At 53.7% G+C, this 12,264-nt stretch overlaps 1 protein-coding gene across 1 annotated transcript; it reads right to left on the bottom strand.

The window, feature by feature from the left end:
- Nucleotides 1–2,813: 2,813 nt before the first annotated feature.
- Nucleotides 2,814–8,342, bottom strand: BLOC1S2 (biogenesis of lysosomal organelles complex 1 subunit 2). Its single transcript, XM_029081486.2, has 5 exons — nt 8,274–8,342; nt 7,968–8,084; nt 6,141–6,260; nt 4,857–4,961; nt 2,814–3,354 (listed from the first exon to the last, which is right to left on the bottom strand). The coding sequence occupies exons 1-5, from the start codon at nt 8,317–8,319 to the stop codon at nt 3,323–3,325; spliced, it is 420 nt and encodes a 139-aa protein (XP_028937319.1). The 5' UTR covers nt 8,320–8,342; the 3' UTR covers nt 2,814–3,322.
- Nucleotides 8,343–12,264: the final 3,922 nt, after the last annotated feature.

The following is a 12,264-nucleotide window of genomic DNA, read 5'->3' as shown; positions in this document are numbered from 1 at the left end:
TTTCAAAATCCCTCGATTCATTTCTCCACTATCCCGGTTACACCCCCCCAATGCTAGTACCCTAGCACCCTTTTTTATGGTATTTAAGCGCTCAGTGTGCTCTAGGCACTGTTCTAAGCGCTGGGGGATACAAGGTGATCAGGTTGTCCCACGTGGGGCTCACGGTTTTAATCCCCATTTTAATTAATGTTGGTATTTGTTAAGCGCTTACTATGTGCAGAGCACTAAGCGCTGGGGGAGATACAGGGGAATCAGGTTGTCCCACGTGAGGCTCGCAGTCTTCATCCCCAATTGACAGATGAGGTCACTGAGGCACAGTGAAGTGAAGTGACTTGACCACAGTCACACAGCTGACAAGTGGCAGAGCAGGGATTCGAACCCATGACCTCTACTCCCAAGCCTGGGCTCTTGCCACCGAGCCACGCTGCATCTTTAGGGTGGTAAATTACCAGTCAACGACAACGATGTCTCTAATTTTTGGCCACCCCAAGCATTAGGTGATGGGACATCACTGTCCCATAAGTGATAAGACATAAGTGGAACTGCTGTGCTTCGTTTTTGTGCAGATTCATTGGGGTTTCCATGGTTTTAATTTACCAGCCCTTCCCAGCTGAGTCCCACATCTACCTTGCTGGCCCCCCACTTTCATCCCTCTATTGTCTTGCATTTCTCCTGCCTCCAAGGCAGATCTACATGAATGCCTCGCTGATCCCCCAGACTCAATGTGTGCCAAACAGAACTCCTCCTCTTCCCTGCCAAATCCCCTCCTCCATTTACCTCCCTTCAACTGTGTTTACTGACCGCTTCTGTGTGCAGAGCATTGGGCTAAGCGCTTGGGGGAGTGCACTCCGATAGACACATTCCCTGCCCACAGCAAGCTTGGAGTCTAGAGCCTACAGTCAAGTTTCCCATCACACTCGATGACACACGTCACCCTCCCTTTTGGCTAAAACTGCTTCCTCCTTCATAGCCACTAGGCCACTTATCTCATGCAGCATTTTCAACGGCCTTTCTTCGAAATCTCTCGGTTAATTTCTCCACTATCCCAGTTAGTACCCTAGCACCTTTTTTATGGTATTTAAGCGGTCACTGTGTGCTAGGCACTGTAACAAGTGCTGGGGTAGATACACGTCACAACTTATCTGTGCCTGATACCTCATCTGTAAAATGAGGATTAAGACTGTGAGCCCCACGCGGGACAACCTCATTACCTTGTCTCTACCCCAGTGCTTAAAACGGTGCTTGGCACATAGTAAGCGCTTAAATCATGTGATTATTATCAACCACACAGTTGTGGACTCACATCAGTTGTGGTTCGTGGCACGATCCCTATTACTTAAGCACCATCCTAAATATCCATTTCCCTTGTTCCTACATTTAGATTATTTTAGTGTGTCTCGCCCACCTCCCACAGTCCCCTGAAGACAGAGAATGAGTCTACTAACTCTATTGTACCCTCCCTGGCATCATATAATGCTCTGCACACAGCAGGGGCTAGAGAAATATAGGATCGATAGCTACCCATTGGCTAAAATGGTGTGTGCACTTCAGACAACAACGTTTGACCTTTAATAAGTCAAAAGCCTTCACTTGGGTCTTCAAATCGTGATAATCCTCAAAAAACTGAAATAGAGGAGACCGGATCCCCAAATTTGGGGGATTTTCCTGCCCAAATCCGACCCCCTGGTCAAGCCCTCCACCTAGGGTTAAATGGTCCTATCTCTCCCCAACTCCCTCTTCTGCCCTACCTCCGGGGTTCTAACGCTTGTCTTCTGGGCTCCCTGGGACTTTAAAAAAAATCAGGTTTTCCTACTGTTTTTCTCACAGGCTTGATCCCACTCAACTACTTCTGAATAAGTCCCTTAAGCTCCACCGCTACCCACTTTTCCTGAGGACTTCCTGTTGTCCCCAGGTTTCCCGCTGAGGGAAGGGAGGGTGGAAAAAGGTACCTGTTTACCACAGGCCGCTTGTCGTCTCTCCTTGACCCCCGGCTCTCACTGCTCCCCTTCCCCGTCCTCCCACTCCATCTCACCTCAGATGGCCTCGTTTTGGTTGCTATAAGCCCTAGGGTCCCATGGGCTACAAGAGTTGAGGAGAAGATTCCCAGGCCATCGAGACCCTCTGCTAGGAGAGAAAAAAATCTCCCTGCAGGCGGCCTTGTCGGGGACAGGCTGAGAAATGCCTATCAGCCAACTTTTCAAAATTCTACAATGGGGCTTGTCGGTACTTGAGACAAGGCCTTTCTCCCCTCCCTCCAGAACGGGCCCCAACACCAAGAGGCCGCAGTCGGGAGAGGGATCCCGGAGAGGGCGGCGGGTGCGACTCCATCAATTTAAACTTCCTCGGGGCACATAAACTCCAACAGTGGCCCTTTCTTTAAGCCCTGTCCCTGCCGGGCCCGGAAGGAGAGGTCTGGAATATCTTACTTCTTCAGAAAACTGAAATAAGGAAGTCGCCCTTTCCCCCGCCCCAACCAATGGTGCGGCAACGGAGAGGGGGAGGGGAACAGTGAGATAAACACTATGTGAAACCAATACAAGCGTGAGAGAGGGTCTGGACTGCAGGGAGAAGCAGTATCTGTCTGTGACGGGAAGATATTCCAGGGCAGTGAAATCTGTAGATGGAGACAGTTGGGACTGATCCATAAGATGGATAACCCCCCCTCTCGTGACCCAAGAAATATCGGTCACTTGTAAAATGCCGAGCTATTTGACCGAAACCTCGCTGTAGGCAGGGAACTCCGTTGCGCCGTACTCTACCAAGCACTTAGTACAGAGCTCTGCGCATAGTAAGCACTCAATAAATACCACTAATTGCTTCCGGTCACCAAGGAGCAGAGCAACATTTTATTAGAAGACCCAAGCCGGTCACAGTCACACGTCTGATCTGGGATCACCGGCAACAGGGTAGCACCGTTACGGGCATAGACAGATTAGGACACACCAAAGCCGAGCTGCACGCAAAATAACTAGAAGAGAGTCTCTGCGTTGGTGGGAAGACTGGATGCCCAGAGTGTCGGGGAAACAGCCCACGCCACCCCCTCGGGTACCGGGGGTCGGTGGGACCCAAGTTGAGCTCTGGCTGAGTCCTTCCCGAGGACCAAAGAGAGGAGCACGAGACCCGGGGGTGGGGTGGGCAGAGGCCCCAGAGTCTCGGAGGAGGACCCGGAGCCGCTAAGTCCGTCCGTCGGGCTGGGGCTTCTCCGGAGGGCAGTGGCTTTCGGCCCTTTTACCGGGTTGCGCCAATCAATCCGTCCCGAGCTTCTGTTTTTCCACAACATCCTGGCCCACCGGGAAAGAGAGTCGCGGTCCCCTAAGGTGTTTCATCGCTTCTCGAGTTTCTTGTATTTGGCTTCTGCAGGGGGAGATCACTTCAGTCAGAAATCTCTAACGAGGGACACAAGTCTAGGGATTTTTCTTTCGTCAAACTGGGTTTGTCGTCGTCACTTCCCGGGGGAGAGCCCCGCTCTGTCTACACCCCCGCCCGCTAGAGCTTTTGAACTTCTGAAGAGCTGAGTGTTTCCGAACGTTCCAGCTCAGCCCGCAGGCCCTTCCGAGGCCTGAGGTCCTGTGGCGCTGGGAACCCCCGGACCACCGACCCCAAAACAGCATCCAACAGATACCAGGGGCGGAAATGCGGATGGGGCCCCAAGGGGTCTAGGGGCCGGCCACCCAAAACCACTTGACCTCCTACTAGTCAGCTCTTTGAGGACAGGAGTTTTCTCCACTTGCCCCACTGGAAACTTCCAGGTGCTCAGTACAGCGCTCAGCACGCAGTGAGCGCTCAAGAGATACCAGGGACAGGCTGAGTTCCAACAAGAGGGAGGGAGGGTTTCCCTCCCTGCTTCTCTGGACTGTGGTAGGCAAACGACAGTTCCCTTGGCTATATTAGCTGCATCCGGACACAAGAGCCAGAATTTGACCTCACAGAGCGGGCTTGGAGTGCTCCCCATGAGGGAAGAGCCCCGGCCACCTGTCCTCCAGGAGAACAGAGAAGGGCCTGTCTCTCCCAGGGGCAGAGCCTCCACCCCAAGCCCGGCTACGTACGGATTCCTCCGCTCTCCCCCTGCCAGGATCGGCCCAAACCCTCCGCGGTCGAGCCCGCTCCCGCCCTCGTAAGGGCTCCGTATTAGAACCCAAATCCTGGATCCCCTCTCCAGCTCCCTGTCTACAGCTACCAACCAAGATCGCTCCTCTGAAATGGTGGCCCTCCATTTCTGGGCCAGAAACCAGTGGATGGAGAAGTGAGTTGGGCAGGGATGGTTGCCCACCCACTTCTGCACCAAACAGAAACTCCTTACCAATAGTCTCACTTTTTTTATGGTATCTGTTAAACACATACTATGGGCCAAGTTCTGTAATACGTGCTGGGGCAGAGAAGCTAATCAGGTTGGACACAGCCCAAGTCCCACATGGGGCTCACAGGCTTAATCCCCGTTTTACAGAAGAGGTGACTGAGGCCCAGAGAAGCGAAATGATTTGCCCAAGGTCACAGAGCAGACAAGTGGCGGAGCTTGTACTGGAACCCAGGTCCTTCTGACTCTCAGGCCCGTGCTCTCTCCACTAGGCCACGCTACTTCTCATGCTACTAGCTAAGAATAAAAGGAGAGCACCAAAAGCTTAGCTCACCTGGATTTTCCTTAAAACAGTGCCTCCCCAAAAGACTCACTTAGGGCCCGCAACGGCTCGCTGGTTCTCCAATTCCTCAGGTCGCCCCTCTCTGCCCGCCCTCTGCCCCGCCCCCCGCCCCCAAAGCTTGCTCTGCAGAGCGACCGATCGAGGGGAGGAAATCCAGGCCGATAGCCATCGGGGCCGGGCCCCTTGGGAAACCGGGGATCACTAGATGACAATAGTTACCCAGTTTCTTTGAATACGCATCCAGCTTGTAGGCTGCCTGCTCCAGAGAGGCCACCTGCTCCTCGATGGCGTTGATCTGATCCAGGTGAGGCTGCAGTGCGGCATCTTCAAAGACAAGCGCGACCACCCAGCTCGGCCTCTCCGATCACGAGCCTCCCCGTTCCCCCCGCCCGCCCCCGTCCCCCTCCGACCCGGCTTCACCGGGCGTCTCCGCTGACTCGCTCGTCTCTCGGGAGGGCACGAGACCCGATCCGGACACGTTTCGGTCGTGCCGGGCCACGGGGGGATGCGGACAATCCCGCTGCACGCGGGATCCGGTTCTTAGTCCTTCTGCCCGGGGCTCAGCCCGCCCTGCACGGGGCTCAGCTCGGCGGGCTGAAAATCCCTCCGAGGGCTGAGCGGTTGACCCGTCAACTCGGCTGACGTCAGGAGTCCGCCGGGCCGACCGGCCGAAACCAACCATCCACTGTCTGAAAAGGTGCCAGCGTGGAGCTGGTCCAATATGGGGAGTGACTTCCCTCTTTCCGGAGAGCCCGCCAATCGATCATATGCATTGAGCGCTCACTGTCGGCAGAGCGCTTTACTAAGCGATTGGGAGAGTATGATATAACAGAGTGGGTCGACACGTTCCCTGACCCTCGTGAGCCAGGCGATCTCTGAGGTGCCCAGAGGAAAACTGCTTGCTTTCCCACCCCAAAGCACGAAGGTACCCTCCCATCCCGACGCCCTTTAGATCCGTATCCTTAGCGGTGCCTCAATTACCTCACCTATAAAGCAGGCATCGGGTGGGTAGATACGAGGTAATCAGGTTGGACACAGTCCCTGTCCCACATGGGGCCCACAGTCTTAATGCCCATTTTACAGACGAGGTGACTGACGCAAAGGGAAGTTAAGCGACTTGCCCGAGGTTATACAGCACTTAAGTGGCGGAGCCGGGATTAGAACCATGACTTTCTGACTCCCAGGCCCGTGCTCTATCCACTATGCCATGCTGCTTCTCTTATGTCTTAACGGGGGATCAGAACTATCCCCATTTTCCAGGTAGGGAGAGCGAGGCCTCGAGCAGCTAAGAAAGAGGCTATCATGGACCGACTGACTGATCGACCGCCCAGAGACACCCGGTAGAGCAAGGATATGTGGAGCCAGCCCCCGCGAATGACGGCTGGGGCTCGATCCTGCCATTTCACGATCAGGATTCGCAAGTCTCGCTAGGTTCCTTGACCCGCTGCCTCTCCCGGTCGGACCTTAAAGATCACCTGTAAAGAGGTTACTGGAAATGCTTACATTTCTGGTTTAAGTCCTTCAGGTTTCGACTGATGTTGATGGCAATGTCTTTCATTTCCAAATACTTCAAGCTGGTCAGTTTGTTCATATTCTCCAGAAGTTTGTAGTCTTCACTGGTGGCTGGAAAACGAAGAGCGATCATTCCTTTTCTTTGGCTTTTACATTTGTGAGGCAGGTCAGAGGTTTTGGGGATTTGAGGATGGACTGAATGGCAGCCAATCTGGACAAGCTGCTTGCCAGGGAGGGGAGGGGAGGGGAGACGAGGGGGAGGGAAGCAGTGTGGCCCAGCGGCTAGAGCACGGGCCTGGGAGTCAGCAGGACCTGACTCGCCCCTTGTCTGCTGTGGGATCACTTTCTTCCCAGTGCCCGTTATCTGTAAAACGGGGATTAAGACAGCGAGCCCCATGTGGGTCAGGGACTATGCCTAACCCAATTTGTTCGTAACCACCCCAACACTTAGTTCAATAGTAATAAAAATAATAATCCTCCTTAGTATTCGGTATTACAGGCAAGCTGACAATCTTGCAGAGTGCCCTGGGAAGAAACAGCACAGAACTGTAGCTCGTTATGGGCAGGGAATGGGTCTGTTGTTTTCTCCCAAGTGCTCAGCACAGTGCTCTGCACCTAGTAAACACTCAATAAATACAATCGACTGACTAGCTGGGAGCCAGGAGACCTGGGTTTCAAAACCAGCTCTGCCCCTTGCTTGCTGTGTGAATGTGGGCAGGTCTCTTAACTTCCCTGGGCCTCAGTTTCCTCATCTGTAAAATAGGGATTCAATACCTGTTCTCCCTCCCCCTTAAGCACCATGTGGGTAGGACCTACGTCTGTTCTGATTGTATTCTATTTACCCCACAGCTCTCCACAGTGTTGGACACAGGGTAAGTTCTTAACGCAAAATAAACTCCACCAGTCCATTGATTCAGTTGTATTTATTAAACGCTTACTTTTTTGTAATGGCATTTGTTAAGCGCTTACTATGTGCCAAGCACTGTTCTAAAGCGCTGAACTGCAAAGCTCTGTACTAAGCGCATGGAAAAGTACAATGCAACAATAAAGAGAGACATTCCCTGCCCACAACAAATTCACAGCCTAGAGTGGGGAAGACAGACAGCAATGCAGATAAAGAAAACTGCAGTTATAAACATAAGCGCTGTGGGTCTTTGAGTGAGTCCACAAGGCCAGGATTCAGAAGAGGCTTGAAGCTCAACAGCCCAACACGCCAGTGGAGTCGAGATGAAGCTGGCCTCTTGGGCAGGGATTGTCTCTACCCGTTGCCGAATTGCGCTTTAATAATAATAATCATAATAATGTTGGTATTTGTTAAGTGCTTACTCTATGCCAAGCAGAGTTCTAAGTGCTGGGGGAGATAGAGGGAAATCAGGTTGTCCCACGTGGGGCTCACAGTCTTCACCCACACTGAACAGATTAGGTCACTGAGGCCCAGAAGCAGCATGGCTGAGTGGAAAGTGCCCGGCTTGGGGGTCGGGGGTCATGAGTTCGAATCCTGACTCTGCCACTTGGCTGCTGTGGGACCTCGGGCAAGTCACTTCCCTTCTCTGGGACTCAGTGACCGCATCTGGAAAATGGGGATGAACATTGTGAGCCCCACGTGGGACCCCCTGATGACGCTGTATCTCCGCCAGCGCTTAGAACAGTGCTCTGCACATAGTAAGCGCTTACCAAATACCAACGTCATTATTATTATTACCTCCGGCGCTCAGAACAGTGCTGTGCACCAAGCGCTCCCCACAGCCATTATCATGATGCGAAGCGGAGAGGGTCGGGGCTCAGTAAATGGGACGGGAGGAGGGGCGGCGGCCCCACCTGCGAGCTCGCCGCTGAGGTAGGTGGCCATCTTGGCGAACATGTCCCTGCAGAGGTCCGTGATGTCGGGCTCCGCCGGCTCGGTGGCCTCCTCGGCGGGCTCCACGGCCGCCTCGTCTGCACCGGCGGGAGACAGAGAGAGACGGGGAGGGTGACCTTTGACCCCGGGGCTGCCCTAGGTGCGCTGACTATGTGCAGAGCACTGGACTAAGCGCTTGGAATGGACAGTTCGGCCCCCCTTCCCTCCCTCCCTGTCCTCCTCCCCCTCCCGGGCCCTTCCCCCCCCCCCCGGCCCGTCGCCCTCACGTCTGGCGGAGAGGAGCCGCCGCCGCCCCTCGGCCTCCTCCGCCATGGCCGCTGAGGGAGGAGGCCCCGCCGCCGCCGCCCACTTCCGCTTCCGGTGGCCGCGAGGCCCGGCGCGTGCCCCTCCCCCCCGCCCCCCGGCGCGTGCCCCTTCCCCTCCACCCCCCGGCGCGTGACCCTTCCCCTCCACCCCCCGGCGCGTGCCCCTTCCCCTCCACCCATCCTCCCCCCCGCCTCAGCCGAGGCCCCTCAGGCCTCCCTTCAGGCGAATGGGGATAATAATGGTGGTCTTTAGTTAAGCGCTGCGGGAGATACAGGGGCATCAGGGGGTCCCACTGGAGGCTCCCGGTTAATCCCCATTTAATAATAATAATAATAATAATAATGTTGGTCTTTGTTAAGCGCTGACTAGGTGCCCAGGACTGTTCTAAGCGCTGGGGGAGATACAGGGGCATCAGGGGGTCCCACTGGAGGCTCCCGGTTAATCCCCATTTAATAATAATAATAATAATAATGTTGGTCTTTGTTAAGCGCTAACTAGGTGCACAGGACTGTTCTAAGCGCTGGGGGAGATACAGGGGCATCAGGGGGTCCCACTGGAGGCTCCCGGTTAATCCCCATTTAATAATAATAATAATAATGTTGGTCTTTGTTAAGCGCTAACTAGGTGCACAGGACTGTTCTAAGCGCTAGGGGAGATACAGGGGCATCAGGGGGTCCCACTGGAGGCTCCCGGTTAATCCCCATTTAATAATAATAATAATGTTGGTATTTGTTAAGCGCTTACTATGTGCAGAGCACTGTTCTAAGCGCTGGGGGAGGCACAGGGGAATCAGGTTGTCCCACAGGGGGCTCACAGTCTTAATCCCCATTTTACAGATGGGGTAACTGAGGCCCAGAGAAGTTAAGTGACTTGCCCACAGTCACACAGCTGACAAGTGGCAGAGCTGGGATTCAAACTCATGTCCTCTGACTCCAAAGCCCATGCTCTTTCCACTGAGCCACGCTGCTTCTCTAGTGTTGGTCTTTGTTAAGAACTGACTAGGTGCACGGCACTGTTCTAAGTGCCGGGGGAGATACAGGGGTATCAGGGGGTCCCACTGGAGGCTCACGGTTAATCCCCATTTATTAATAATAATAATAATAATAATGTTGGTCTTTGTTAAGAGCTGACTAGGTGCACAGCACCGTTCTAAGCACTGGGGGAGATACAGGGTCATCAGGTGGTCCCACGGGAGGCTCACGGTCTTCATCCCCATTTTAATTATAATGATAATGTTGGTCTTTGTTAAGCACTGACTAGGTGCAGACCACTGTTCTAAGCGCTGGGGGAGATACAGGGTCATCAGGTGGTCCCACAGGAGGCTCACGGTTAATCCCCATTTTACAGATGAGGCATCTGAGGCCCAGAGAATTGAAGTGACTTGCCCACAGTCACTTCTGCTTCTGTAAAATGGGGATTAACTGTGAGCCTCACGTGGGGCAACTGGATTACCCTGTATCTATCCCGGCGCTTAGAACAGTGCTCTGCACATAGTAAGCGCTTAACAAATGCCAACATTATTATTATTATTGTCAGCTGTGTGACTTTGGGCCAGTCACTTCTGCTTCTGTAAAATGGGGATTAACTGTGAGCCTCACGTGGGGCAACTGGATTACCCTGTATCTACCCCGGCGCTTAGAACAGTGCTCTGCACATAGTAAGCGCTTAACAAATGCCAACATTATTATTATTATTGTCAGCTGTGTGACTTTGGGCCAGTCACTTCACTTCTCTGGGCCTCAGTGACCTCATCTGGAAAATGGGGGTGAAGATTTGTAAACCCTACATGCGACAACCTGATTACCTTGTATCTACCCCAGTGCTTAGAACAGTGCTTGGCACAGAGTAAGCGCTTAACAAATACCAACATTATTATTATGATGATGATGAGTACACCAGATTACTTGTTTTGTTTCCTTCTATTTTGTTTTGCAGTCTGTCTCCCCTGTTTAGACTGGGAGCTCCTGACTGGGCAAGGATTATCTCTATCTGTTGCCCAATTGTCCAATCCAAGTGCTTAGTGCAGTGCCCTGCACCTAGTAAACGCTCAATAAATACGATTGAATGAATGAATGATTGTTGTATTGCACTGCTCCCAAGAAGCAGCATAGCTCAGTGGAAAAAGCGCGGGCTTGGGAGTCAGAGGTCACGGGTTCTAATCCCTGCTCCGCCGCTAGTCAGCTGTGTGACCTTGGGCAAGTCACTTAACTTCTCTGTGCCTCAGTTCCCTCATCTGTCAAATGGGGATTAAAAAACTGTGAGCCCCACATGGGACAACCTGATCACCTTGTATCCCCCAGCGCTTGTAACAGTGCTTTGCACATAGTAAGCGCTTAACAAATACCACAATTTATTTTATTTATTCACTCAGTACAGTGCTCTGAACTCAGTAAGAGCTCAATAAATGATTGAATGGGTACAGTGTAAGTGCTCAATGAATAGGATTGAGTGAATGAACAAATAAATGAATACAAGTTCATGAGGTTGGACACAGTCCCTGTCCCCCCATGGGGCTCAATTCATATTTTACAGATGAGGGAATTGAGTCACGGAGAAGTTAAGTGACGTGCTTAAGTCGCACAGCAGGCAGGTGGAGGGATTAGTGCCCAGGTCCTTCGGACTCCCAGGCCCGTGCTCTAGCCATTAGCCACTGCTCCCTCTCTCCCCTCGCTTGTGTAGCGCCCCAACCCCTGCCCTTTCCCCAGGCCGGGTACAACCACCAGTTCCTCCCTGCCCCGGAACCCCCAACTCTACCCCCAGGCCATACCCCGGTACCACCCTCCCCGACCCGTCCCCCAGGCCGGACCGGACCAGACCGCAGGACCAGGGCCGGGCAGCAAGGCAGGAGAACCAGTCCAAGTACGATAGCTCGGGGCTATTCCGGCCAGGGCTGCCGTGCTCTGTCTCGGACGGGGACTTCACTGCCTTCCGATCCCGCCCTCTGACTTGCCCTAGAGCACTAGGGCTCGGGGCCAAGGCCGACCTTCAGGCCAGGATGGGTTGGGGCAATGGAAGACGAGTGGGTCGATGCGTGAGGTTCAGGCACGGGCAGGCTTTAGCAACTATTCCTCCTTCCTCACCCCCACTTAGAGCTGATGAGAACTAGGAAGGAAGAGTGTGGCCTTAGGGCACTTCCCATGAGCCAGGCCTGATCCCAGTCCCAAACTCCAGCTCGAGTTGGGCCGGTTTCCACCACCTAGAATTCTCCCTTCCTCTCCCGCAAACCCTGGAGAATTCATTCAATCGTATTTATTAAGCGCTTACTGTGTGCAGAACACTGTGCTAAGCGCTGGGAGAGTACAACTCGGCAACAGAGAGAGACAATCCCTATCCAACGGGCTCACAGTCTAGAAGGCAGTCTAGAGGGATGGGACAGAATGAGGGGTAGGCGTCTCAGTGGCACTGAAGGAGCCATGGGGGAAGAGCAGGAGAGGATGAGGGAGGCAAGTGGACAAGATGGGAGGTAACGGGGGAAGGAGAGAGTTGTGGTGGTGAAAAAAATCAAGGCAAAACAAGAATGACTGGGGGACCACGGTGAAGGGGAAGACACACTCGAGAGTTGGAGATAGATCGACTGATTGATGAAGCCACCTCCCAGGTTCCGCCATCACTCTCTACGGGGCTGCTTCCTTCCTCTTCAGAGGGCTGAGAAACCTGGATGGGCTGAGCCCGGTTAGGGTTGGCCATGGCCGGTCAGGGCAACGAGCGGTCGGACATTTGCTTTACTCCCTCTCGTAGCACCGGCGTCGACTCGGTCGCCCAAAGTCCCAGCCTCTGCCCCGGTCTGGCCCGGCCCTCTCTGGGTTATACCTCCGAGCGACAGCCTGGGTAATTCCCACAATGTCCCGACACTGGGCAGAGATTCCAGAGGCATCTGGGAAATGGGAATATCACCAGGGAGCGGGATGAGGGGAAGCCAGAGGTACAGCCTCTGGAAGAGAGCTAGGAGTT

This window comes from Ornithorhynchus anatinus, chromosome 16, assembly GCF_004115215.2.
Source record: "Ornithorhynchus anatinus isolate Pmale09 chromosome 16, mOrnAna1.pri.v4, whole genome shotgun sequence".
In the NCBI taxonomy this organism is placed as follows: Eukaryota; Metazoa; Chordata; class Mammalia; order Monotremata; family Ornithorhynchidae; genus Ornithorhynchus; species Ornithorhynchus anatinus.
Note: the sequence above shows the minus strand (reverse complement) of the source record. Positions and strands in the feature narration are given on the sequence as shown.